Source organism: Rhizomucor pusillus (assembly GCF_041956525.1).
Source record: "Rhizomucor pusillus strain CBS 183.67 unplaced genomic scaffold VTP01scaffold_4, whole genome shotgun sequence".
NCBI lineage: Eukaryota > Fungi > Mucoromycota > Mucoromycetes > Mucorales > Lichtheimiaceae > Rhizomucor > Rhizomucor pusillus.
In genome coordinates, this window is record NW_027192146.1 from 1,596,197 (window position 1) to 1,620,899 (window position 24,703).

The 24,703-nt window shown below is 46.0% G+C and overlaps 14 protein-coding genes across 14 annotated transcripts; 7 read left to right on the top strand and 7 right to left on the bottom strand.

The window, feature by feature from the left end:
* Positions 1-898: 898 nt before the first annotated feature.
* Positions 899-2,438, top strand: VTP01DRAFT_7957 (uncharacterized protein; the record flags this gene model as incomplete). The annotated part of the gene is made up of 8 exons (XM_069387025.1): positions 899-988; positions 1,059-1,162; positions 1,223-1,481; positions 1,541-1,619; positions 1,691-1,713; positions 1,780-1,851; positions 1,914-2,073; positions 2,203-2,438. 8 exons carry the CDS (start codon positions 899-901, stop codon positions 2,436-2,438), a joined length of 1,023 nt encoding a protein of 340 aa, XP_069242422.1.
* Positions 2,439-3,023: 585 nt separating this feature from the next.
* On the top strand, positions 3,024-4,921 carry VTP01DRAFT_7958 (uncharacterized protein; the record flags this gene model as incomplete). The annotated part of the gene is made up of 5 exons (XM_069387026.1): positions 3,024-3,215; positions 3,281-3,326; positions 3,388-3,712; positions 3,865-4,108; positions 4,166-4,921. 5 exons carry the CDS (start codon positions 3,024-3,026, stop codon positions 4,919-4,921), a joined length of 1,563 nt encoding a protein of 520 aa, XP_069242423.1.
* Positions 4,922-5,220: 299 nt separating this feature from the next.
* On the bottom strand, positions 5,221-6,825 carry VTP01DRAFT_7959 (uncharacterized protein; the record flags this gene model as incomplete). Its single annotated transcript, XM_069387027.1, has 3 exons — positions 5,221-5,405; positions 5,476-6,505; positions 6,592-6,825. The coding sequence occupies 3 exons, from the start codon at positions 6,823-6,825 to the stop codon at positions 5,221-5,223; spliced, it is 1,449 nt and encodes a 482-aa protein (XP_069242424.1).
* Positions 6,826-7,509: 684 nt separating this feature from the next.
* On the top strand, positions 7,510-7,814 carry VTP01DRAFT_7960 (uncharacterized protein; the record flags this gene model as incomplete). Its single annotated transcript, XM_069387029.1, has 2 exons — positions 7,510-7,558; positions 7,609-7,814. 2 exons carry the CDS (start codon positions 7,510-7,512, stop codon positions 7,812-7,814), a joined length of 255 nt encoding a protein of 84 aa, XP_069242425.1.
* Positions 7,815-7,863: 49 nt separating this feature from the next.
* VTP01DRAFT_7961 (uncharacterized protein) lies at positions 7,864-8,842 on the bottom strand (the record flags this gene model as incomplete). The annotated part of the gene is made up of 4 exons (XM_069387030.1): positions 7,864-8,006; positions 8,080-8,499; positions 8,567-8,650; positions 8,737-8,842. The coding sequence occupies 4 exons, from the start codon at positions 8,840-8,842 to the stop codon at positions 7,864-7,866; spliced, it is 753 nt and encodes a 250-aa protein (XP_069242426.1).
* Positions 8,843-9,073: 231 nt separating this feature from the next.
* Positions 9,074-9,752, top strand: VTP01DRAFT_7962 (uncharacterized protein; the record flags this gene model as incomplete). Its single annotated transcript, XM_069387031.1, has 3 exons — positions 9,074-9,140; positions 9,199-9,362; positions 9,432-9,752. 3 exons carry the CDS (start codon positions 9,074-9,076, stop codon positions 9,750-9,752), a joined length of 552 nt encoding a protein of 183 aa, XP_069242427.1.
* A 178-nt stretch (positions 9,753-9,930) lies between these two features.
* On the bottom strand, positions 9,931-10,392 carry VTP01DRAFT_7963 (uncharacterized protein; the record flags this gene model as incomplete). The annotated part of the gene is made up of 3 exons (XM_069387032.1): positions 9,931-10,178; positions 10,244-10,297; positions 10,356-10,392. 3 exons carry the CDS (start codon positions 10,390-10,392, stop codon positions 9,931-9,933), a joined length of 339 nt encoding a protein of 112 aa, XP_069242428.1.
* Positions 10,393-10,558: 166 nt separating this feature from the next.
* On the bottom strand, positions 10,559-11,883 carry VTP01DRAFT_7964 (uncharacterized protein; the record flags this gene model as incomplete). Its single annotated transcript, XM_069387033.1, has 5 exons — positions 10,559-10,680; positions 10,742-10,909; positions 10,974-11,405; positions 11,468-11,587; positions 11,649-11,883. 5 exons carry the CDS (start codon positions 11,881-11,883, stop codon positions 10,559-10,561), a joined length of 1,077 nt encoding a protein of 358 aa, XP_069242429.1.
* Positions 11,884-11,991: 108 nt separating this feature from the next.
* Positions 11,992-14,339, bottom strand: VTP01DRAFT_7965 (uncharacterized protein; the record flags this gene model as incomplete). The annotated part of the gene is made up of 8 exons (XM_069387034.1): positions 11,992-12,292; positions 12,356-12,473; positions 12,533-12,649; positions 12,703-12,727; positions 12,786-12,920; positions 12,981-13,360; positions 13,412-13,864; positions 13,922-14,339. The coding sequence occupies 8 exons, from the start codon at positions 14,337-14,339 to the stop codon at positions 11,992-11,994; spliced, it is 1,947 nt and encodes a 648-aa protein (XP_069242430.1).
* A 1,181-nt stretch (positions 14,340-15,520) lies between these two features.
* On the top strand, positions 15,521-15,847 carry VTP01DRAFT_7966 (uncharacterized protein; the record flags this gene model as incomplete). The annotated part of the gene is made up of 1 exon (XM_069387035.1): positions 15,521-15,847. One exon carries the CDS (start codon positions 15,521-15,523, stop codon positions 15,845-15,847), a length of 327 nt encoding a protein of 108 aa, XP_069242431.1.
* A 290-nt stretch (positions 15,848-16,137) lies between these two features.
* On the top strand, positions 16,138-18,333 carry VTP01DRAFT_7967 (uncharacterized protein; the record flags this gene model as incomplete). Its single annotated transcript, XM_069387036.1, has 10 exons — positions 16,138-16,238; positions 16,296-16,413; positions 16,472-16,656; positions 16,722-16,926; positions 16,989-17,144; positions 17,201-17,324; positions 17,389-17,549; positions 17,611-17,759; positions 17,821-18,129; positions 18,195-18,333. The coding sequence occupies 10 exons, from the start codon at positions 16,138-16,140 to the stop codon at positions 18,331-18,333; spliced, it is 1,647 nt and encodes a 548-aa protein (XP_069242432.1).
* A 229-nt stretch (positions 18,334-18,562) lies between these two features.
* VTP01DRAFT_7968 (uncharacterized protein) lies at positions 18,563-21,794 on the bottom strand (the record flags this gene model as incomplete). Its single annotated transcript, XM_069387037.1, has 8 exons — positions 18,563-19,289; positions 19,363-20,251; positions 20,309-20,576; positions 20,648-20,771; positions 20,839-20,911; positions 20,976-21,206; positions 21,267-21,425; positions 21,503-21,794. The coding sequence occupies 8 exons, from the start codon at positions 21,792-21,794 to the stop codon at positions 18,563-18,565; spliced, it is 2,763 nt and encodes a 920-aa protein (XP_069242433.1).
* Positions 21,795-22,124: 330 nt separating this feature from the next.
* Positions 22,125-22,943, bottom strand: VTP01DRAFT_7969 (uncharacterized protein; the record flags this gene model as incomplete). Its single annotated transcript, XM_069387038.1, has 4 exons — positions 22,125-22,197; positions 22,259-22,485; positions 22,552-22,610; positions 22,691-22,943. 4 exons carry the CDS (start codon positions 22,941-22,943, stop codon positions 22,125-22,127), a joined length of 612 nt encoding a protein of 203 aa, XP_069242434.1.
* A 481-nt stretch (positions 22,944-23,424) lies between these two features.
* VTP01DRAFT_7970 (uncharacterized protein) lies at positions 23,425-24,552 on the top strand (the record flags this gene model as incomplete). The annotated part of the gene is made up of 4 exons (XM_069387040.1): positions 23,425-23,858; positions 23,929-24,064; positions 24,129-24,376; positions 24,444-24,552. The coding sequence occupies 4 exons, from the start codon at positions 23,425-23,427 to the stop codon at positions 24,550-24,552; spliced, it is 927 nt and encodes a 308-aa protein (XP_069242435.1).
* Positions 24,553-24,703: the final 151 nt, after the last annotated feature.

Sequence of the window (24,703 nt, forward strand, 5' to 3'; positions counted from 1 at the left end):
GGTGACTTGTTCTATCCCGCGGGGGAATTTTCATCCACCGCAAGCGCCTTGGGGGGAAGGGGGCAAAAAGGCGAAAACGAGTGCTTCGTAGGTAACGTCGTAGGACGGATGAGCACGTTCATGATAAAGTAACGCGGTATATTTATCAACAAAGAAACACACCAATCCCTGCCGTCATCACATTTTGTCTAACCTTGCGCTGCTGCTGTCAAAAGTTTCCCAGAAACGAAATAGGGGTTGAGGGGCTTCGTTCGGTACATTGCAATAGAGCGTGTTTCTACAGCTAAATTACTGATAAAACAAATGCAATAGGATGCGTATAGCGATTTATATTTATGAACACGCTGTTGTAGTATACATCCGCTTATTACCTAGCATTTGAGAGTGAAACCGTCTTACCGAGGAAGAAGGAAGCCGAATATCGACATGCATTAAGCAAGAACCAATAATGGTTGGCAGAGGACGCCATGGCCAACAGAACCCCGTGCGGTCAACGAAAAATATTCGCGCTAAACCGGGGGGGGGGGGCGTATATATTTCACCATAATGACCGTGGCAGCAGCGAGCTTGCAAAATAGTATCTGGTTATATGCTTGTTGAACAAGTCCATTAGGAGGTAAAATAGCAGGTGATTGTGTAGACCTGATAACCAGGAACGGGTAGATTTGTCCCACGGTCCCCTCGTGCCTCGTCGGATGGGGTCGGGCGAGGGTTGTGTTGTGTGTGTGTGATGCCGCTTTTGTTTGGCTCCGCGGGTCGCTCCGACACCCCGCATTTCTAGCACTGCTGCTTATAAGACAAACCTCCACGTAACAGAGATCTGTCTTCTTGTTCTTTTCCTTCCCTCCCGCCCCTTCCGTTTTTGCATTGCACATCACATCACATCACATTACATACCATGTCTGCAGAGGCCAAGTTTGATGAAATCCAAGTCGGTCGCGGTACCGACCTTGTCACTTTGACACGATGGGTCCTTGCACAGCAACAGGCAAGCTAGTCGCTGAAAAATGATGTATAACTTTGCGAGACACGTTACTGACGCGTATTACACGACATAGGATGCTCCTGAGGCGACTGGTGACTTGACCCTCCTGCTCACTTCGATCCAGTTTGGCTGCAAGTTTGTCGCCTCCAAAGTCAAACAAGCCGGTCTAATCAACCTGTAAGTTAAGCAATAGAAGAAAAAGATGCGCGCAGCTACTAATTGTACATTTCTTTCCAGATTGGGCTTGACTGGCGAGGCAAACGTGCAGGGCGAGGACGTTAAGAAGCTGGACGTCTTGGCGAACGATATCTTCCGCAATGCACTGATTGCATCCGGAAAAGCATGCATGCTTGTTTCCGAGGAAGACGAAAATGCGATGGTTATCAAAGATCACTCACAGCGCGGCAAATATATTGTCACTTTTGACCCCTTGGATGGTTCATCCAACATCGATTGTGGCGTATCTATCGGTACCATCTTTGGTATCTTCAAAGTCGTAAGTAATACATAGATAGCGTGATATATGTATGGAGCAGTCGCTAATCTGTATGGTAGGCTGATAGCGAGAATCCTAACATCAAAGACTTGCTGCGTTCTGGCAGAGACCTCGTTGCAGCTGGATACTGCATGTATGGTACGTGGTAGCATAGATTGTAATATGTGAGGAGGAGGAGGTTTACTCATGTGTTTTGATGATGTTTTAAGGTTCCTACTGTGAAATGATTCTGGTAAGGCATTGTCGCCCGCTTGTGAAATTTCACATGTGCGAGAGACGTGACGTATTTTCCCGATAGTCTGTAGGCAATGGCGTGAATGGATTCACGCTCGATCCTGCCATCGGAGAATTTATCATGACACACCCCAATGTAAGTGCCCTCTCTCTACCCGGCCTTACATTTATTTTTAACCTCTCATTCTTTATATGTAGATCAAGTTACCGCCTCGAGGCAAGATCTACTCTATCAACGAAGGCAACTACAAATACTTTGACGAGCCCAGCAAGAAATATGTAGATCAAGTCAAGCAGAAATACAGCGCGCGTTACGTTGGTTCCATGGTTTCCGATATCCACCGAACTCTGCTTTACGGTAAGTAAGCAGCTCCCGATACATAGGGGAAGCAGAGACATCACAGAGAGATGGATGGCAGCAGGCGTGCTGCAGACAATTGGGGACGTAGATATTAAACTTTCTTTCTGTCGATTCCCTTTACTCTAGGCGGTATCTTTGGCTACCCTGCGGATGCAAAGTCTAAGAAGGGCAAGCTCCGAATTCTGTACGAAGTCTTCCCCATGTCCTTCCTAATTGAGCAAGCTGGAGGCAAGGCAACCACAGGCACACAGAACGCATTGGATCTTGTACCAGAGCATATCCACGACCGATCAGGCGTATGGCTTGGATCAAAGGAAGATGTTGAAGAGTTGGAGAGTTACTACAAGCAGCACCAGAACTAAATAAATTATTACTATTTTCTACACAGTAATCAAAAAGAAAAAGAAAAAACAGGTTGTCCGTGATATGTCTGCTGTCGTTGTCTCTGCAAATTCATCCCTTTCTTCAGGATTAACCATTCAAAGAAATATCGTTCAGAGAGCTAGTGCGCGAGTGGCAATTTAACAAGTCTTGTTGTACAAGATTCAATCACGACTCCTTCTGAGGGGAGCCGAGGGGGGGAAGAAAAATGACGGAGGCGTGTGTAGTGAGCAGTATAAGATGCAATTTACATCAAAGGGATAGCAGCAGTCAAGCGATCGACCCGCCTGTCTATTATGCTTTCTTGTTGGCCACCCGTCAACATATTAGGAGCTCTGGAGCGTCAGGGCAAGGACATGGAACCTTGAGGGGTCCGTCAGTCAAGCTCCTTGCGCTCATCCTTGGCAGCAGCAGCAGCAGCAGCAGCAGCAAATACAAAAGCTATATATTTGTGTATGAGAGAATTTCCTAACTCTCTCTTTCCATCTCTTCTTTTTCTCTCTGTCTGCGTCTCTTTTCTTTCTAGACCCTCCTTAGTTTGCCACCAAACCCATTGATTTACACACATGTTCTTCGATACAACGTGTGTAGTGTCTCCTTCGGATTTCACAGCAGCCAGCGTGGCCGACAATGAAAAGACAAGCGAGCTTTTAATGCAATGGTCCACGCCGCCCATGGCAACTGCACGCAACGACTCGAATGACTTGGATTACATTAGCAGCGATGGATCTGCCGATCACGTAATTTTTGTTATTCATGCAAGTATTTTGTTATGCTCATCGTGTGTATCTGGTAACTCAACGAGAATTATTCTTTATTACAGGGCATTGGCCAACAGACCGAACAGTACGGCATGTTCAAGCAACACAGTAAGTTTTCAAACGATAGAAATTTATTGCTAAATTCAACGAATTAAACTTTTCCCAAAAGTGCAATCGTTGAGAGACACAATGCGGCAAGTGCTTCAAGCGCGTATGCCTCACCAAGAGGAAGCGCGCATTGAAATGATACCGATCGAGTGGCACCGACACATCCACAAGCAGACCGACGCGGCTGTGCATCGTATCTTGCCCAAATCTATACCCACTCTGCGTCTCATTGAGAGCGACTATCTTGCAGATGTGCTGTACTACTTCAGCAGAGACCGCGGGCAAAGTATCATCGATCATGTCACTCAAGAATTCAACGCGGCGTATCACAAGTTCATCCAGACTCGGCCCAATTTTAACGGCAAAGTTGCTATATTAGGATACTCGTAAGTAAAGAACGGAAGGAAAGGGGGCTAGTGAGGAAAAGCAAGAGACAAGAAGGAGTGAAGAAAGGAGTCATGGAAGGGGAGGAGGGGATCTCACACACACACACACACACACACCAAAAAGAAGGATTTCAGCTAACGCAAACGTATAGACTCGGTGGACTGATAACTTGGGATATTCTTGCACATCAGCGAGCCGACTTAACGGATGAAGAGCGTGAACAGTTCAAAAAGTTTGACGTTGATGTTCCAAAGCTCGACTTTAAGCCTGACTATCTGTTTGGCATGGGATGTCCCGTGGCAGGGTTGCTAGTAAGCCGCAACCAAGATCCTCGCCTCTACCATCCTGACAGCGATGTTATTTTTGAAAACATTTACCATCCGTTTGATCCATTGGTAAGTGTTAATATTACCTAACGATCGTGATGAGGTATCTAACGACAAAAACGTCAGGCTTTTCGCATGGAACCGCTTTTGAATCAAGAGTACACAGACATGCCCGCCGTTTCCGTCGATCGGGCGATCCCTAGTGCCTCCTTTTTGTCATCGCTTCCCAGTCTATTCTCATTCTTCTCGTCTCAGGAGAAAAATAGCAAATCTAACAGTGGCAACGGCAGCAGCAGCGGGTTCTTGTCCAGTTCCATCAATGCAGTGTGGCAATTCTTCTCCAGACAAGATGAGCACGACGACGATATCCCAGACATGCAGCAGCATCGACGAGCGAGCGAAGGCGATATTTCAAACATCAAGCGGCAGCTAGAAGAGCAGCAACAGAACGATAGCGATCACGACGTTGATCGCAACAAAAAGAAACGGCCTGCTATGCGTCCGCGAGCAAATACCATGCCTTACACCTGTTCGTCTTTATCAGGAGAGGGAATCACGACCGTTGCTGCTTGTCACACTCAACAACACAGCACACCGGAACTCGATTCGTTTATTTCCCAAGATTCTTCATGCTGTTCCAGTATCCCTGCAACTCCTACTGCGAGCATCGATGAGTCATCCTCCTCCTCCTCCTTGCCACCACTCCAAGCCATCTTCAAGGAGTCGCTGCCAGGCAACCGTCGCTACGATTACGAGCTGGTGCCCGATAGTATCATGGGCATGATATCGAACGAGTACATCCTCGGCTTGCGCGCACATTTTTCATACTGGACGAACAAGGACATGTTATGGCATATTTACTGTAGAATGGAGAATATCTGAGTTACCCCAAAATTGTTCAAAAACCACAGTGTTTTTGTTACCCTTTGTTTCCCTTTGTTTTCTTGATAGTGCCTGCATGCAGCAGATAGTAGTAATGAAACATTATCAAAGAAAAAGAGACTTGTCTATCTACGTAAAAATCGTATTATTAATTGCATCATTTATTCTCTCAAAAAGAATACCCAATACTTTTGATATCCCATTCTTTGTTCGTTTATTTTATTATTACTCTTGAGCAAGGAATAGCTGTTTAGTGACAAAATAAAAATGTACTATTTTATATAACACGTAGTGGTAATCTAACAGTACCAGACTGCCGGCGCGGTGACTGTAGAAGTAGTAGATGCAGTTGCATTAGAAGCAGTAGTAGTAGTGGTAGTAGCAGCGCCGGTGGTAGCAGCAGCAGCAGCTGCTGCTGCTGCCGTGGTCATATCAGTCAGGCCAGCTGAGTGGTGTTCATTGTTCAATGCGACAGCTTGCAAATCTATTATAGGAACGTTTAGCAAAAAATAAAGAGCCAAAAATCGAACAAACTATTTTATTAATTTACATACCTGCAGAGTTGGCTTCCAGGTCATCCAACATGAACTGCGGCATAAACGTATCCGACGTAGTGTTGGGTGGCACTTGGGTGGATGATGAAGAGGATGAGGACGAATCGATCGATGAAGACGGACGAAGGATAGGCGTAGGCACGTCGCCAGCAGTGACAGTCAGCAAGGGAGGGACGATGCTTGTACCTTGCTGTTGCTGTTGCATAATGCTTTGCTTTGCGACAGGGTCCATGGGGTGCGGTGCGAGCATACTGTCGTATTCCATCAATGTGCAGTTTGCATCTGTTGCGGCTGCGGATGCGTCAGGCACAGGAGTGTGTGGTAAGCTATTAAAAATAGACCAGTCTGCTGCGTCAAAAGGACGGTACATGAAGGAGGCCGCCGCTGCTGCCGCCGCTGCTGTCGCTGCATCGGTAGCAGCAGGTCCTGGATAGTAGAAAGGAGAGGAACCGTTGGCCGATGTGGGGATAGGTGTCGTATGCTGCTGATGTTGTTGCTGTTGTTCTTCGAAAGTTCGTACATTCGGCTCTGACGTGCGTCTACTGCATGGTCGCTTTGCACTGTGGAATTGATGGTTAAACAAGCTTGAAGAGTTACTGCTGTTGTTGTTGTTGTTGCTATTCTCGGAAGTGCTGGTTGCAGTAGCATTATTAGCAGCAGAAGCAGCCCGTTTTCCGCGCGCAATCCGTTGCTCTCCACGCAGTCTCAGCTGTGCCAGGATGGCACGAGACTCTAGGACTTCTTGCTCTGTTTTCCGCATTTGAGACGCAAGGTCAGAAGCTGTGGCAGCAGACGACTTTTTGCTTGTGGCTGTCGAGTTGCGTTTGCAGATAGATTGCATCATGTTCCTCTGTGACTCGAGATCGGTTTCAATGCGGCGTATTCTTGCTTCCAGGTGTGATAGATTATCAATGAACGGATCGACGTTGGGCGGATGGTTGTTGCGGGCTCGCCGGGAGGTTGGATAGGCGCACAGAACACCCGTCGAAAGGCATCGAGTGCAGTTCGGATGAGCTCCGTCGCAACGCACCTATGTAACGATAGCTAAATGTAAGCTGCAAAAAGAAATATCCAGCCTTTTTTCCAAGCAGTTACATATTTGCCCTGCATTAGTACCTTTTTGTGGTGGCAACGGAAGCAGGCTATAGGCGCCCTTGGTCTTTTCATCGAGGGATGCATGCGTGTCATTGTACCTGTGCCTCCTCCTGCTCCTGCTATTCCAGCATTGTTGTTGCTAGAGTTGTTGGTGATCTTGCTGCTGCTGCTGCGGTCGTTACTGTTTCCATTGTTACTGGGTGCATCTATAACTTTGTTCTTGTTGTTGTTGCTATTAAACTCTGCAGCCGTCATTGAACAAAAGGAAAGAAGGGAATGGGGCTTAAAGAAGGAAGAGACGAGATGAAACCAATGTTTTAGAGGACCAAAAAAGCTTATATACCGCAAAGGAAAAGATATCCAGGAGAACAATGCACAGCAACCAGGGTCTTCTCTTACAACTTGGGGGATTTGTTTGGAGCCAGAGAGAGATCAAGGTAGGGGGGCGGGAAGAGAATGGATGACTTTCAAGCTGTCAATGCATCGATCCCTATTTTCTTTTTTTTTTCTCTCTTGCTCGCCGTCTCAATTGGAATCATGCCAAATTCATCTCGGTCACAATATATATGTGCTTGTTTACAGCTATTGACAGCTGGCCCCTTTGCAACATTGATATCTTTTCTAAATCACATAGTAAATATAAACTCTTGGATCGAAACGAGAGAACGGAGAGAACATAAGCATACTGATTAATTTAGCCGATTATGCGGGTTAGGATTAAGTCTCATCCCGGCGCGAAGGACGGCAAAAAAAAAGAAACATGAAGTGTGTGTTTCTTGTTTTTGTTGGTCAAAATGAAAATGTGTCAGATGAATTTTGATCAAATCAAGAGTGTTACCTGCTCCTTGGAAACAAGCCTGTACGACATCAAAAGAAAAAGAAACATAGGCCACAATACATTGATATCTCCTTGAGTGTTATGCGACGTATCTATCTTTCATGCTCTCCTCTCGTCATGTCGTCTTTCTTAGCAATGGCAATAACAAATGTAATTTTTCTTCCTGCATTCTGCATATATCAATGTAGTTATTTGGATAGCATGGAGAGTTACGAGCAAGACGGAGGGGGATATCAGCAGTGACAAGTGGGAGACAAAAAAGAATTGTATGCTAGACAAAGGGAGATATAGTGGGATGAAAGAAGATAAAGAAAGTAAAAGGGGGGAAAGGTTAAGACTAGAGAAGGACGGAAGAAAATCTGTGAGTTTCTGTAGTATGAAATATGTGCTGAGAGTGTGTATATAAATGTTTCTGAACTAGGATGGGGTTATCATGGAGGATGGAATTTCTTTCTTTAACAAGCGCAGCCACTTGAACCGGAGCCGCTGGCAGGGCCTTCACGCATAAGGTCGATTCTTGGGTTGCCGCTTGCAGGACCATTTCCTCCTCGAGCGCCTCCGCGAGTGTACATGATATATTCAATGGGGACGTTTTTAGCTGTAGATGTTGTTTTTTTTTCTGATCAGCAAGATCTGTATTCAGTAATAAATGATATACACGAGGTACATACCGATTTCAGTAAACATCTCTTCGACGTTGTGGCCGGTTTTTGCACTCGTCTCCATGAACAAGAGTCCCGCCTCTGAAGCATACGCAGCAGCGTCTTCGGTGGGCACCTGTCGACCCACGCTAGCTGCATCGTCTTCCTCCTGCTCTTCGTTGTCTGCTTGGTTCTCTTCTGCCAAATCGATTTTATTGCCAACCAAAGCGATCACAATGTGCGGGTTAGCTTGACGTTGGAGTTCCTTAATCCAACTCTTTGCCCTCTCTAGAGTTGCAGCCTTGGTTACGTCGTAAACGACAATTGCAGCCTGGGCGTTTCGGTAATACATGGGTGCAAGCGAATGGAATCGCTCTTGACCAGCAGTATCCCATATCTCAAACTTGATCGTGCGATCATCCAATTGGCTTTTATGCGTCAAAAATGCAGCTAAAAAAACAAGTAACTCCAGTCAGCTACCGAGAGGGACCTAATCAAGTCGAAAAAAAGACAATACCTCCAATTGTCGGCTCACGATTCTCTCGAAAGTCACGGTTAACGAGACGCATTACGAGACTAGTTTTACCTACGGCCGACTCGCCTGTATTGCAAATAATAGGATTCCTTCATCAGCATCGTCTGCATACAACGGAGTGCGTAGTGCCAAGACTGCGCCGTTCCACTTGCCTAAAAGTACAGTCTTTACAGGCACAGGTTTGTTGTTGTTGTTTGCTGCAACAGATGCACTGCCACTCAGATTGGCAGAAGGTGCATTTAATTCGGTAGCTGACATTACAAAATGGTTGTATTAAAGTCTAGAAACCAGAGGAAAAAGAGAGCCCGGGAAAGGAGAGCTTCTGCTTGGCACGCAAGCGGGGCAAGCAACCAAATTTGGTTCCGCTCGTCTTTCAGACGTCACTGGTGTGGTGTGTTTCACACAGCTGCTTGACTTTATGCAGTGTATCCTAGCGCGACTTCTGCGCCTCTTCTTCTTCCCGCTTTCTGTTACATATCGAGTACAGCCATGCCTCTCGTCACTTCTGAGATGAATATTGCAAATGCCTTGAAAAAGGCTAACATTATACCACAACGTAAGACAAAAGATACGATCCACGCCGTGAGTAGCAGATGATAACGTGTTATCTTCAGTCGTGGACGAGTCCTTCTCGCCCTCTGCCATGCTTCAGATCCAGTACAAAAAGAGCGGTCAAGACATAGCACCTGGCAACAAGCTCAAACCCGAGGAGACCGAGGAAATCCCTGATATCATGTTTGTCCCGAGCGATGAAAACGCATACTATACCTTGATGCTGGTAATGTTCTATACCTTCGATACACACACACGCAGGTGAAATCCTCACGTCACTTTGTGTTTGCACTAGGTCGATCCGGATGCACCATCTGCACAGGACAGCAAGAACGGTCCATGGCGTCACTGGGTGGTTACAAACATCCCCGGTTCCGCTGGCCAGGTTTCGGCAACTGCCCAGCACCAGCAAGTGACACCGTACTTCAAGGCCGCTCCCCCGCCTGGTTCTGGTCCTCACCGCTACATTTTCTTGCTCTACAAGCAGAACGGCGGCGCAAACCAAACATTCAGCGTGTTGGACAATAACGATAGAAAACGCTTTGATTTCAAATCTTATGCTCAGGAGCACCAACTAGAGCTAGTCGGTGTCAATTTCTTTTACGCAGAAAACTAGGTTCTGGATGTACAAAATACATTGTCACTCTCCAGAAGTTGAGACTTATGAAATCACACTGTTGATTCATTTTATTCAGGGGATATTAAGCACTACCAGGTTGTCGATTGACGACTTTCGTTGGATGGCAACCTCACCATCAAAAAACGAAAGCAAAGGAAAAAAATGCATGCACTTCCTAAAATCCATGCACCTTGATATCCGACTTCTTTGCAATATCCTCCTTGACTAGAAATTCAGCAATCTTCAGGCGCTGGTCGCCAGTCAGCTGCAAAACTTCTCCGAGCTCATCGTCATCGACAATCGTGCCGTTGCACGCAAACTCCTTCTTGAAGACCTTCAGGATCTTTTTCGCATCGTACTCTTTCGGCAAACCTTGCAGAGTCGTCAGAGTTTTACGTCCATTGCGTTGCTGAATGCGCAAATCTGGCAAATGGAGGTAAGATACGATCAACTAAGCATAACCAGAAGCAGGGGTCAGGAGGACTTACGTATATAATTGCTTGTCTTTGTTTCTCTGTCTTCTTCAACGTCAGCGAAGGGATCTACAAGCAGAACAGTAAGCAATGCTATCAAGACAATGCATTTACGAGCTGACAGTACCGAATGGAGCGTTAAGTTCGTCTTCAATTGTGGACATGTACTTTCCACTGGGAATCGAGAGAAGGTGAGGAAAAACTATGCAGCCAACCGCAGTCGCAGTTCGCATTTTCACGATGCTTGAATCAAACCCGCCCAATCAAAGTTTTTATCGAATGAAAAAGGGCAAACAGCTATTTACAACATAAGAGACATGTACTATCCTTTTAGACAGCGACGAATGCAGCGTTGATATCGAAGTAGAAGTCACTGTAGGGTATGTCGAATTCATCTTGTTCTTCACTGGAATCATGCTCCTCTTCGATCGCAGCAACAGACATGATGAATCCTACAGGTTATTGAGTTTACATTAATCATACGTCTGTATGACACTCTGCTAGATGCATTACCTGGCATACGTTCTCCATTGAAGAATGAATTTATATCATCCTCATCATTCGGATCGAAAGATAAAGTATCATCATCATCCTCAAAGGCCTTGCTGTCGAAAGCAAGGGGTTCAATCAGACCCGTAAAGTGTGGCATTTCCACTTCAACATCAGGAACATAAGGCAGCTCTGCAATGAAGACCATCAGAGTCTGTAAAAGAATACTCGATACAAATAAGTTGATGAAATATACCTTCTTCTTTTGGTGGACCAAATTCGACTTCGGAAGGCATTTTAGCCAACATCTCATCCACAGATGGATCCGAGATAGCATCCAACGTAAGTAATTTGATATCTTTGGCAGACTGCTTTGGTGGTGTTTGTTTAGTTTCTTTAATGTCGTGATCGTTAGCGATATCATCGTCCTCGTTATTCGGCGAAAGATCAATACTTTCTTCGATAGTATCAAGCTGGAAAAGTCTGGGTTTGACAAGAATCGAATCATCCTCGTCAGAGTGCTGTTCGTATGCGTCGCAACCAACACGATTGTCAAATAAAGCCAGATCCACCTCTTGATCAGGAACATATGGAAGTTCTTCTTCCTTTTGAAAAGCATGCTCGAAAGGTCGACGTTCGCTCGAGCGTTTGCTGGTTTTCTTTGCCGTCAATAAAGATAACTCGTTTCCTTTTATCTATAATCAGGACATCGCCATCCATTTTGAACAATATTGCAACATGTAATTCTACCTGGACGTTTAGTAGGTGTCAGTGGTCTCAAAGGTACCGAACGAGACTTGGTTCTCGATGGGCTGTTTGGTGCAGATAACGCGTCATTCTCCTTGTCCACATAGACACTCACTTGCGATTCTGCGCAGCAAGTCTCAGCAAATGTGTAAACATGAACCTTTTAGCTAGGCGTATATCTTACTCTGCTTTGGACTAGAGAGAGCGACCTTATCGTAGCCTTTTCCTGACACTGATCGTTGAGTCGATTGAGGCTTTTGATTAACGTCCTTGGTTTGAAGAAGCTTGTTGGTCGATTCGGCTGGTTTGCCTAGTCTGCTCTCCTTTGAAGATTGCGACGCGTGTTCCGTTGCATAGTTCTCCTCTGTCTTTCGACGTATTGTCGGGCTGCTAACGTTTTCCTGGCGTGGGCGCAACATTCCGCAACGCGCAGGTAGATCAAGCACAAAGAAGACAGAAAGGAGGAAGAAAAAGAAGAGAAATCTGCGGACCAAAAGTGTTGCACCTTCCGTTTATGGAAATTAAAATTACAGAATTCGTCTGGACAAACGTCTAGCCTGAAGAAAGTCCCAATATCGATTCATGCGTTCGATAGTATACAGTTTTTGCGCTATAGTCAAATGTGGATTTTCCAGATCGCGTAGATCCTCCAAAAACAGTTCTCTAATGGAGTTTCTTGTCGGCAACCGATGAGCATAATTCCGTAACAAGTGTACTTCGCAAAGGAGCGCGCCTTGACTAGTGCTATCTAGTTCTTTCGCGCTAGTGATAGCCTCCTCGTCTGTATTCTCATCACAAGCAGCTAAATCAAACAGCCGCTCAATGCGCCTGAATAGACAGTGAGATGCAAAGGTCAGGAGGATGTCTGCACATATGCATATTTAGAATTACCTCATTATTTCACGGATAGGTTGACCAAACCGCTTGGTTTCGCGACCTGTCCTGGTTCTAAACAGATTGTTCAACCATGTAAGTCCGGCCCAAGTCAAGAGCATGGATGGTGCCACAGCTGTGTGCATCTATGAGTGAAACAGTATAAACATCGCATGCATATTTTCCTTCCATTACCTAGGAATGCAAAGTTGAGTTCATTCGACTTAAGGAGCTTGTCTAGGGCCGCCATAGCAAGATCGACATCTACTTTTGTCTTTTGCACTTGAATGAGAAGCATCTGGATAAGATCACCTAGTTTGCGATGTAAGTCTCTGTGTTCCATTCACATTTATTTTCTTAGTCACCTGTCACTGCATTTTTGAGAGGATGCTGCAACGTAAAGTTTTTAGCGCTACATGTACAGGTGACCTGTTCTTTTTCAAGTTACCTTTATCTGTTGTTCGTATTCCTTGAGCACAACAGATAGATCGCCATCTCTGACGTTTTGCATGATTTGCTGTGCATCGCTGGATGACAATGCATGGTGATCGCGAGCAAACTGTAGAACCATCCTCTCCAGAGACTAATATCACCATGATTGTTAGTCAAATGATAAGTGTAGTCATAGCAGCAGTCAACATACATCCAAGTCACTACGCAGACCTTCCTTGCTCAGTACACCAAGTCTCTGATCTCTGAGGCGTATCGTGTCCCATACTTGCAGCATAGGCTGCCACACCCAGTTAACGACGAAATCTCTAGCAGTTTCTCCCAATTCTCCAATCGAAGCCAAAATTTCCTCTTTCCGCTCAAGCGCATATTTCAAGACTGCATTTCCGGTAAAGTGCAGTAAGCACACTGGAATCCAGTAACGTGTGACAGCAGACGGTTGCTTGAATATCTGCTGAAACGATTCCAAGGTATTGCAGTGCAGTTGCATCATCTCGATTATTTTTAACAACTTGCGGGCCGTCTCCTTTGGATCCATCGTGGCTTCTTCCATGGTTTCTGAATCGACAGCGTCTGAATCATCGTTAGCTAATATCCAATTTGATACCTTGTCGCGGTACCTACCGATTGCGGAACGAATATCAAACGTAGCGACCTGTCCATCGCTTGTCTTTTCAGAATCTTTCAAAGCTTGTTCCATGAGTCGGCAAAGTCTTCTTATTTCCTTGGCGACCATGAATAAACTTTCATCATCTCCATTGTTCGAAAATGTAGGCGATAATTTGACGAGAAATCCCAAACGTTTCGCTTGCTGTGTTCGAAGTTCGTCCAACATCTTTCTTTTGTGTCCAATTTCTTGGTGGACAAGATGGGTGATTAAAAATCCATCTCCTGCAAACAGTTTCAAACCGACACGCTTGATCTGGCGCGTGGATGCGCTTTTCGAGTGAGCATGTAAAGGGAATAATCCATTGAGGACATGATCGGAAGATTGCAACAGCGGTTTCAATCCGAGCTGTGTAGTTCGCATAGCGTCGATCGTTTTAGTTGCCAACGATGCAATGCGGACAGGGACGGCTTTAATTCGTTCTTAGCATCACGAGAACCTGTTCTATCCATTCGTTCCACACGTACTCTGGAGTGCATAGTATCCTTCGTTCAACCGACTTCCATAAATGCTGTTCCAATAATTTAGAGATTGAGATATTGGTAACGTAGAATTCAAAATGGTATCGAGTAAACTGCCATATATCGCAACGGCTGACTTGGCGACCAGAAGGAACTCCAAAGACTGGCTGTCAAACTCGTTGTTCTGAATATATTGCTCCAGGGATATCTTGACTTGTTGCAAAGAAGGCAGTGAAGTATGTGACGCGAGATCGATGCGCTGTGCTGCAAGTGACAGAAAGCGTTGCTTGTCATTGCGCTGCAGGGCAGATTCAGGTTCGGACGCAGCATTTCGTTCCTCAGGAAGAGCTTCTATGTGTGGTTGGAATGCGTCTGACAACGCCTTATTTAAGGTGTTGACGTGCTCGTTCACAAAGGTCGCCATAAGAAAGAAGCGCGTACCCTGCAGGAGCGAGAAGACTGAGTTGTTTCCTCCAGCCGTCAATGCGGGTTGATGAAAATAGCAAATTACTCCGCAACAAAGAGAAACGGCGCGAGACGTCGCAGTAAGGCCCGCCTTCTTTTCTTCCTCCAAACGCAAAACGGCGATCGAGGAACTGCATTGAGGGCATGACAGTCTACGCAAATGGAACGGGCACAGCTTCCTTTCAGCCCACCCCAAGCCGAAGATTTTACGGATGCATTTTCGGACTTGAGGGATTTCGCGAAACAATCAAAACGACTCTGAAAAATCAAAGACAACGTTGCCCTGTTTCAAACAACGGTTGAGGCATAGTCAGCAGCAAGCGGGTTTGGAAAGGTACCTGTACGAACCAGGAACGCCACCAACCTATCCATTCGAAGGAGCTACAGATAATATGAAAACTTTACATCTCCACCTTCTGCGAGGGAAATGCCTACCCATGTATTCATATATTGCGACTATAGTTTGCATCAACAATTTTGGCGGAACACGTTCAGTGACGCTGTTCCTTCTATCTGCGACTAGCAGCTGCAATGTATTTCCAGGGCAAGCACTCTGAGCGCCGGAGCGAGCGTTTCAGCACATCTAGGTCCATGTATTATAGATCATACACCCACTGTCAGTGCCCAAATAGATGTTGTGGACCCAAGAATCGCTGCATCTCTTGAACATAACGGAGCAGCTGCAAGCTTACAACCCAACCAATGACTGGCTCATGAGCTTCCTTTTGAGCAGCGTACCTGCCCCGACTCCCTCTCCCGAGACATCCTTCGACCGACTGCTCGCCTTGAAAGGATCTATTAAGGAATATCTTGAGCATGATATAGTATTTGTACTGCTCACAGCCGAGCATTCAATATTCTGAATGTTTTGCCTGTGATGTTTCCGAGGAGTTCTACGAGACGATACAGACGGCGAAGGTTTAGATGTTCATATCCAGAGCATTGAGAGCTGAGGAGTTGTTTGAAGTTTGAAAGGGCAGATACAATCCACATCACAAGAAATTTGAGCATTGGGGTTACATAACACCACGCCCTGAAACTTGTACAATGGAGCTCAACGACGCAATTGTGAATGTGCCACCAACCGTTTTGGAGGGACATAGTGTCACCAAATCCTGCGATTGATTTGTTGAAGCCTTGATGAATAGCCATACCGATAGCAAAAAAGTCATTGGCACGGGCATTTGCAACGGAGACTGCGCTGTAAGGGATTTTCTATGCTATGAGGGTGCCTACGAATTTAGCATCCCTCGCAACACTGCATCGTTCATCCTTATAGCCGACACGTCTTCAGCATTTTCATTGCAGAATAATATTGTGCGTCCTTACCGGTTTTCAGTTTACCTGAGCACTTATGAGCTCCATGCGGTCATATATTCAACAGTTGGAGATGGAGTAATTATTTCAAGACCACGACAGTACTGCAAAACATCGGTGCAATGTTTTGGCTTGTTTAGACAACCTTAACCGATCCGGCATACATGTCTTGACCGAAGATGAAAACAACTTGGAAGAAAACTTCCAAAAAGCTAGATAGCCACTTATTTCATGCTACAAGCGTACTTCAGAATAGAGACATTAAAATATTATCTATGGGCATGCTGCTTTTGCACTATGTGACTAACGATGGGGGGAGTGCACGGTGTGGGGGAATCACGATTTTCCGGCGGAGACAGCTGGTGCTGCGTCTACCCACATTCAGTGCCCTTGTGTGCCGTGCAGGGTTCACCATCTCTCTCTTTCTCTTTCACTGCACCATGACCATGACCTTTGACTTGAATGCCATCAAGGCCAACATCGTCTACCACAAGACTGAAGGATACAAATATACCTACGGCACCGCCGGTTTCCGCGCAAAGTAGGTTTTTCTGTCCAGCAACGCGTTACTGTGCCCTGAAACTGACACGACTTGAAGGGCTGAAGTGTTGGACTCTGTAATGTACAAGGTCGGCATCTTGGCTGCCTTGCGTTCAAAAAAGCTGAACGGTGCAACCATTGGTGTCATGATAACCGCTTCGCACAACCCTGCTGAGGTACGAAACGTTTTTGACAACCAAGTGACAGCTGCAAAGTTTAACACATTATATCCAGGACAATGGCGTTAAGCTTGTGGATCCTCAAGGAGAAATGTTGGAACAATCTTGGGAAAGCTATGCGACTGAGCTCGCAAACGCTAACGACAGCGATTCATTGGAAGCAGTTATTAACAACATTGTGTCTGCAAACGAGATTGATCTGGAACGCCCCGCCGCCGTGATTTATGCTCACGACACGAGGTAAAGACGGTGGACCGGTAGCACGTGCACAGAATTCGGCTCCCTCATTCCTGTTTTTTGTTTAGACCAAGCTCTGAAGAACTTGTAAAGTGTTTGGAATCCGGTTTGCGCGCTTCAGGCGCTCAGACCACAGCCTACGGTCTCAAGACTACCCCGATGTTGCATTACCTCGTTCGATGCATCAACACTGCAGGCACCCCTGAGTCATACGGCGAGCCTACCGAGGAAGGTTACTACAAGAAACTGGCGGAAGCCTTCAAGGCAGCTGTGGTAACGTGTTTTCTATTTTTAACTCATGTCGTTTTTGCGTTGGATAATGACTGGCTTTGAAGAAGGGAAAATCCGCCCTGTCGCCTCTGCGCGTTGACTGTGCCAACGGTGTCGGCGCTCCTAAACTCGCAGAATTCGCCAAATATCTTCCCGATGATCTCTTGACTGTTGAAATTATCAATGGTGAAATCGACGCTGCTGCCAAGCTGAACAAGGATGTAAGTCAAAAAGCACGGTGATCCGCGATGTGACATTAAATATTGTCTTAAAATAGTGCGGTGCCGACTTTGTAAAAACCAACCAACGTGCTCCTTTGGGATCTAGTATTAAACCCGGAGACAGATGCTGCTCCTTCGACGGCGACGCTGATCGCATCGTCTACTACTATGTAAATGAAGGTACGGCGCATGTAATTTTCGCATGATCGAAATATGTTATTTACAGTTTATACCTTTTACTCAGAGGGTGTCTTCAAACTGCTTGATGGTGACAAGATTGCCGGTCTTGCAGCCATGTTCATCATCGAGCTCGTAAGAGCAGCTGGTATCGACTCGATCAACGTTGGTGTTGTACAGACTGCCTATGCAAACGGTAGCTCGACGAACTATCTTGAAAATGTTCTGGTAAGTCTTCCTCTTCATTCAGATAATTGATCCGTGATAAGAACGATCTATGTTGTTGCAGAAAGTACCAGTTTCTTGCGTACCTACCGGTGTAAAGCATCTTCACCACGAAGCTGAGAAGTACGACGTTGGTGTCTACTTTGAAGCCAACGGACACGGTACCGTCCTTTTCAGCCCTAGAGCACTTCAAGTCATCAAATCCGCCCAAGCGTAAGTGACGGTATGCATACTTGTTTTTTTATTACGTCTTGCTAGATGTGCCTCTGTTTAGCAATAACCCATCTCAAGAACAAGCACTTCAGCAACTTGGTGCATTGACCGACCTTATCAACCAGACCGTCGGCGATGCTATCTCTGATATGCTCTTAGTTGAAGCCATCTTGGCTAGCCGACAGTGCACCCTCGAGGAATGGGACCAGGCTTACACCGACTTGCCTAACCGCTTGGTGAAGGTCACCGTTGCCGACCGGCATATCTTCAAGACTACCAACGCTGAGCGCCAGCTGGTTGAACCACAAGGTTTGCAAGCCAAGATTGACGAAGAAGTCAGCAAATACGATAAGGGTCGATCATTTGTCAGGTAAATGCTCGAGATAACAAGTGCCTTCACGATGCATCGTCGCCGTGCTCACGCCTTTTGAACAGAGCTTCTGGAACCGAAGATGCCGTCCGCGTGTATGCGGAAGCAGCAACTCGGGCGGATACCGAGGCTCTCGCCAAGAAGATCACTTCCATCGTCTACGAGAATGGTGGAGGTGTCGGCAAGCATCCATTCATGCCATAAGAATCTTCTTCCATTACTACTCTTGGAACCAAAAATAATAATAAAAGCATGCTCGATTTCTTTGTAATCAAAACAAGCAACAGCATTGCAAACACTCGTTTACGTAAAGTACTCTATTCATTATTACAAAAACCAAAATAAAAAATTGGGGATGATCAAAAAGTAAAATACTACTACATGTGCTGCTTCGTTCTATATGATGGAGAAAGATACCGAGCGGTTAATCTTTTTACAATTCCCAAACCTGAACAACACTGCTCAACCACGTTGGAGTTGTCCAGATGGGTAGTACATTGCGCACCGCAGATAATACACCAACACCACCAACCAGACGTTCTTGGCCACGTCCTGCAAAGTTCTCTTGCTCCAACGCGGTGAACTCAAAACGTATCTTCCACCGACCGGCGCGTGCCTCGTCGTATTTGTCTTCTGGCACCTTGACGGCCAAATCCAGCTTCCAAGCATCGTTTCCGTAGCCTACCACGTGTCGAACCACATAGTGGGATGGACCTTCCAGAGGTTCTGAATCGGTGATACTCCAATCGACGACTTGAGCGTCAAAGGAAATCACTGTCCAAGTGTAAGAGGGCGAAACAGAGGCAATGGAGAAGGAGCGGATACCCGTTTCAGGATCGAATGTATCGTTGTGCACAGACAAGCTAGGGAACGGGCCGGGCAGCTGGTCCATAAAGTTACTAGCATCATCGCTGTTCGATGAATCGGTGTGTGACTGGATATACGCCTTTGTGTTGAAGCGGTATCCTCCCAAAAACGCGCTGAAAGGATAGATCGAATCCCAATCGGCCATATCCGTCTTGCCGTGGCGAACCTCGCCCTTGACACCTAGAACATCTTCGACAGAGGCAACAACAGTTTCGATGTATGGACCGTGATCAGCTTGCGCCAAACCAATGTAGGATTCACCGGATGTCAAGTTCTTCAGATGCTGGATAAAGCTGCATAAATAAAGATATATAGTATATATCAGTATCTCTTTTGCTGTGTTTTTGCAGGTCGATTTGAGCTTACAGTCTCTTGGGGTGATATTCGTCGTAAGGGAATGCCCAGCCTCCGTGAGATCCTCCACTGACATACACAGCTGCGAGGACAGCAACTTGCAGCAGAGCAAGGAAAACAATGATTCTACGCAAAAACTGCTTTCCAAAGCGATGGACGTGTGCAATACCAGGCAAGAAGATCATGAACGAGATCATGCCGAAAACAATGCTGATAATGATATCAACAGGCGTGTCAACACCCATTCTGCCGGTCAGAGGAACAAAGATATCGATCATCGAGTATGTATAATCGGTGTACAAGAGGGCAAGGGGAATAGCAGAAACAGCGTAGGTGGCGGCATGCACCTTGGGCAACAGCGCAAGCGTCTTGCGGCGTGGTTGCGAGCTCACGATGACCTCGTTTAGCACAGCTGAAACCAGGATCACGGAGCAGTATATCCAGAAAATATACGAGCTCGCCACACCCGCCTTCGTTGTCAAAAAGGTGGAAATGACAAAGCTGAGCGACAGTGAGATGAACGTGCCGTATTCCATATCGTGGTGCTGAGGACCGGGAAGCAAATATGAAAGATATTGCACGCCGTAGATACCGATGAGTGAGATAGGACAAAAGATCAGTGCACCGTACCACTCTCTTGCGAACCATGCCATGTGTCGGTTAACATAGGGTGAAGTCAAAAAGAGAGCAACGAAAACAGGAAGCACGAGAGCTGCTGCCGCGCTTAAAAAGATAGATGTAACGGATTTGGCGTAGGATGCCAGGATATTGCCCACAGAGCGGTAAGGCGAAGAACGGTTCGTCTTGTATACGACGTATGCAAAGAAGAACATGCCCAAGGCAGCTGTGCCCATCTGGAGTTTGTATGCAGTGGCCCATGAATAGACAAGGAATGCCAAACCTATTTGAGACAGCATTTAAGTCTTCTGGTGAATAGTCCTTGCGCCCGACGACTAACCGAGAACATCGAAGAACACGACTTCGCTGGTCTTTTCAATATTTGTTAGGGTAGAATTTCTTGCCAAATAGTCGACGATAGCAAGCGCATTTTCACCCAAATGCTGTATGGAGCCAGGCTGAAGGTTCTCGGTAATATCCAGATGGGTGTGGTACAGGTACGAATTCTTGTAGATCGCCATGTCGATACCCGTCAAGTTGGCATACTGTACGAATTGCCGGAAATCAGTATCGGAAAGGATCAAGCCTGTACGGAAAACGTCGTTTGCCTATTGAAAATCCAATTACGCTTAGACGAGGATAATACAACTTTGGATGTATAGACAGTCCCACGCCGTACCACGACAGTTCCATGCGGATAAGGTGCTTGTTTGTAGGCGTCAATCATTTCTCGAGAGTTTGCCTGGAACAAAATCTCTCGACCGCTCGTCCCGCAAGCATCAATGTTGACGACTGTTCGAATTCTAGAATAGCATAGTTACCAGTGAGTATTGACTAGAAGTCTTCTGTATTTTCCGTTGCCATGCTTACGAGTCCTTGATATCATGCATAGTAATAAACGCGTGGGAAGCATCCTGCAAACTTTCCTCAGCGCCGTTGAACACTGCGGAGATAGGCGCTGGTTAGATCCTGGTATTAGAATATGAATATCATGAAAAGCTACTTGCAGAAAACAACTGCGTTCTGGTAATCGGACCAATTCCTCTTGCTCAAAACTCGGATGATCTCGAGCATGACTGCTACGCCGGAACCATCATCAGTTGCACCGGGTGAACCAAGCGTCGTGTCAAAATGTGAGTTCATGAGGATAGCGTTTTCTTCACATGCGCGTGGCTGGTCTTCAGGGCAGGACAGTCGTACAATAATATTTGTCACGTTCGTGTATGCTTTCAATACCACTAATACCAGCAATTGAATAAAATGAAATCATTAATTCTCCAGCAGCGTGCTTAACTCACTGTTATCCATGATATCAAAGCGATGCGTGCCTGAAGCATGCTGCACCCAGGTTTCGAATTTTGGTGCACCTGTCAATCCGCGAGTCTCCTTTTGGATTTCCTGCAATGCGTTTTCCAAATACTCAATAGTCTGTGCTTCCTCAATCGTACCAACAATGCCTTTACGTGATAATGTGGCGGTAACGATAACGTAAGTATGGATATCTATCTGCTGTTGCTGGAATAATGACACTTACGATAACTAAGAGTGTCGCTCAAATACGTTATCGTTTCCATTGCTCTTTGCTCAGAGAACTGTGCAGCGGTCGATCTACTCGAGAGATCATTCCGACTATCTGTCTTTGGTTCTGGTAAACTGTAGTGAAGATAGGTGCCGATGCAAATAGCGGCGATCCAGTAAACAATCAGGCGCAACCAGGAGAGCGTTGCGCTGTCCTGACCCACGACAGGCTTTGTTTCCGCAATGTGTGAAGAATCCAGAGACCCTGCCGATTTGGCAGCCGCAGTCTTTCTACGCAGAGTGGCCATGTCCTAAAGTCTTGCAAGCAGCAGCAGGGGCGACACGACCTCCAAGAAAGCTGAAATGCGTCAAGCGGGATTGCCAGGGAAACGTGTGCCGGATAAATCATTCTAGCGCGTTCTGCCGGAAAGAGGACCCCGACGGATAATATTTCTGTCCAGTCTCGCGTCTAAACTGTAGTTAAAGGTAGCCAATCTACTCCCATTATAAGCACGATACGGTTCAAAAGAAATTACATAATATAGGATATCAAGTCTATGAAAACTAAGGCTCGGAACAGCCCAAAGTGACATTTATAGCAAAAACATCATCTAAGAATCGTTTTTATAGGTGGTCGGCTACCTATCTTTCTCGACATCTTGATATTCTTTATCCAATCTATTTGCAACTTCATTCAATTCTTGAAAGAATCTATGACGAGGAACATGGTGTGAGTCAAGGATGGAGAAAATCACAGCTTGTTGTCTCATACTTTAACTTGTCCGCCTTCTGGTAAGCCGATACAATGCCGCTCGTACTTGGCATGACGAACAGACGCGTTGATCCTTTTCTATTTTCCCACTGCACAGTTCGATCCTGCAATCCCATGGATTTACATTTTTCGCCAGTGTAAATTTCATAGATGCCTTTGCCAACAAAGCATGCGACTCTGGGACGATACTCTTTAAACTTTGCAGTGAGCACGGGTATACCAGCTTTCTGTTCATCCAGTGTCAGTTCAGATGCTTTTCTGCTGGTGCGCGTAGTCAGGTTTGTGATGCCCACTCTGTACAAACGTGGCAAATCCGCATCATCCTTGTACGTGACCTTTTTCGTCACCAGGCCTAACAGCACATATTACTACTCTTTTTACCGATGCAGCTACTGAGTGAGAGATAGAGAGAAAGGAAAATATTGGTTATACCACTCTCAGAAAGACACGGCCAAAAATGGTTGGTGGGTCCCGCAAAGTGATGGCCTCTCGCTGCGCTCATAACGCCAGGATTGATGCCGACAAAGAGCACACGCAGATCATGGTCAATGTTGTCTGGCACTGCATTGTCCTCAGGCACATTGCTGGGCAATGGTGATTCCTTATTGTTGCTGCTGCTTTTGAAGTATGGTGATCTTTTGCCGGTGCTTGTCTTTGTCGTCGTCGCTCTGGAGGACTTTGGCATGAATGAGCAAAAAATGAAAAATGCTCGCGGCACGAATTGCCAAATCGAGCATGACTTACCCAAACCCTTCGCCTCCACCTAACAGACTCTGACCTACCCTGGATGGCAATAGGAAATGGTTCATTGCCTTAATACGCGTCCAATGGAAGCAATTCGCAGTTCTGATTATGTGGCATCCATGCAGCAGACAATTGATACGTAGAGAAAATGAGAGGTGCATGTTTTTCTTATGCACGGGTAGTAGAAATATAAGAACCATGATTACTGAATAGGTTCTTTCATTGTATCCTGATTAACTGATAGGAATCATAAAATAAGATATTTTATAAACGAGTTAGGCTAGAATAGAGCTTTTGATGCTTCTGTTAAGTTGAAAGCGGGAAATGACAAGACGTTCATCGGCGGTTGAAATGTTCGCATAGGGATTCGGCATCGGTACCTTTTGAAGGAGAGCCAACAAGGTTTCCTACCCTCTAACATCATGGACGAAGAATCATTCCTATTCGGCATCAGAAACGCCTTTGCTCTCGGCAACTACCAAACCGTCATCAACGATGTGAGCTCTTCACGCGTCGCGCAATCGCCAGCCGCGCAGACCGAAGCGCAATCATACTTGTACCGATCATACATTGCTCAAGGAAAATACAACGTTGTCATCAATGACATTCCCGAAGCAGCAGACGCCGAAGCACCTCACAAAGCCATCCGCCTGTTAGCCACCTACCTCAGAGCCAAGCAAAAGAACGAAAGCGAAGAATGCGAAAACGTTGTCCAGCAAGCACTGGCGCTCATTGAAGAAGGAGCGAATCGCGTCGACCAGACCGTCCAAGTCATTGTTGCCACGATCCTTGTGAACGATGGCAAGCTTGAAGATGCCTTGAGAATACTGCACAGTCGTGCAAAGAAGCTTGAATGGTAAAACGTTATACTATTATCTTGCCGACCATTCTCGCTGAGACACGTTGCATCTTCCGTTTTTTTATAGCGTCGCGCTGGCTACCCAAATTTACCTGCAAATGGATCGAGTAGATCTGGCACGCAAGGAAGTCGCTCACGCAAAATCCTGGGCCGAGGATGCGTTGCTGCTGCAGTTGATGGAAGCGTGGGTCGATTTACGCATTGTACGTTACATTCGTGCTGCTGTTGCGAGTCTACATGTAGGCTTGAACTGACATCAATCTGTAGGGAGGAGACAAGTACCAAGAAGCATTCTACATTTACGAAGAGTTTGGACAGTCGAATGCCGATGCATCTACCAAAGTTTTGAATGGACAAGCAGCCGCCAACATTGCACTTGGACGATATCCCGAGGCAGAGAGCTTGCTCATGGAGGCTATGAACAAAAACAGCGATGATCCTGATACACTTGTCAACATGATCGTATGTGCCAATTTGACCTCAAAACCAGCCGATGTCATCAACCGCTATGTGAGGTAAGACAATCAATCCTGTGATTGACCAAATTTTCAGGCATACTAATCTCTATGCTTCTTTGCCTAGCCAATTGCGAGAAGTGGCACCACAGCATCCCTTCTTGCAGGATCTGGATTTAAAGTCCAGCCTTTTCGACAGAACCGCCTCTCGTTTTGCTCTCGTAGATGCATCCTAAATACTATTACACTAAACATCAACTATATTTTCTCCATGTATCCATCAAAATCGTTTGCAAGATTGGGTTCGATTGGGAGGGGGCATCTTTATTATAATCTTTTATTCTTGTTCCATTTTTTGTCTCTCTCTTGTTTACTATTGTTTTCTTG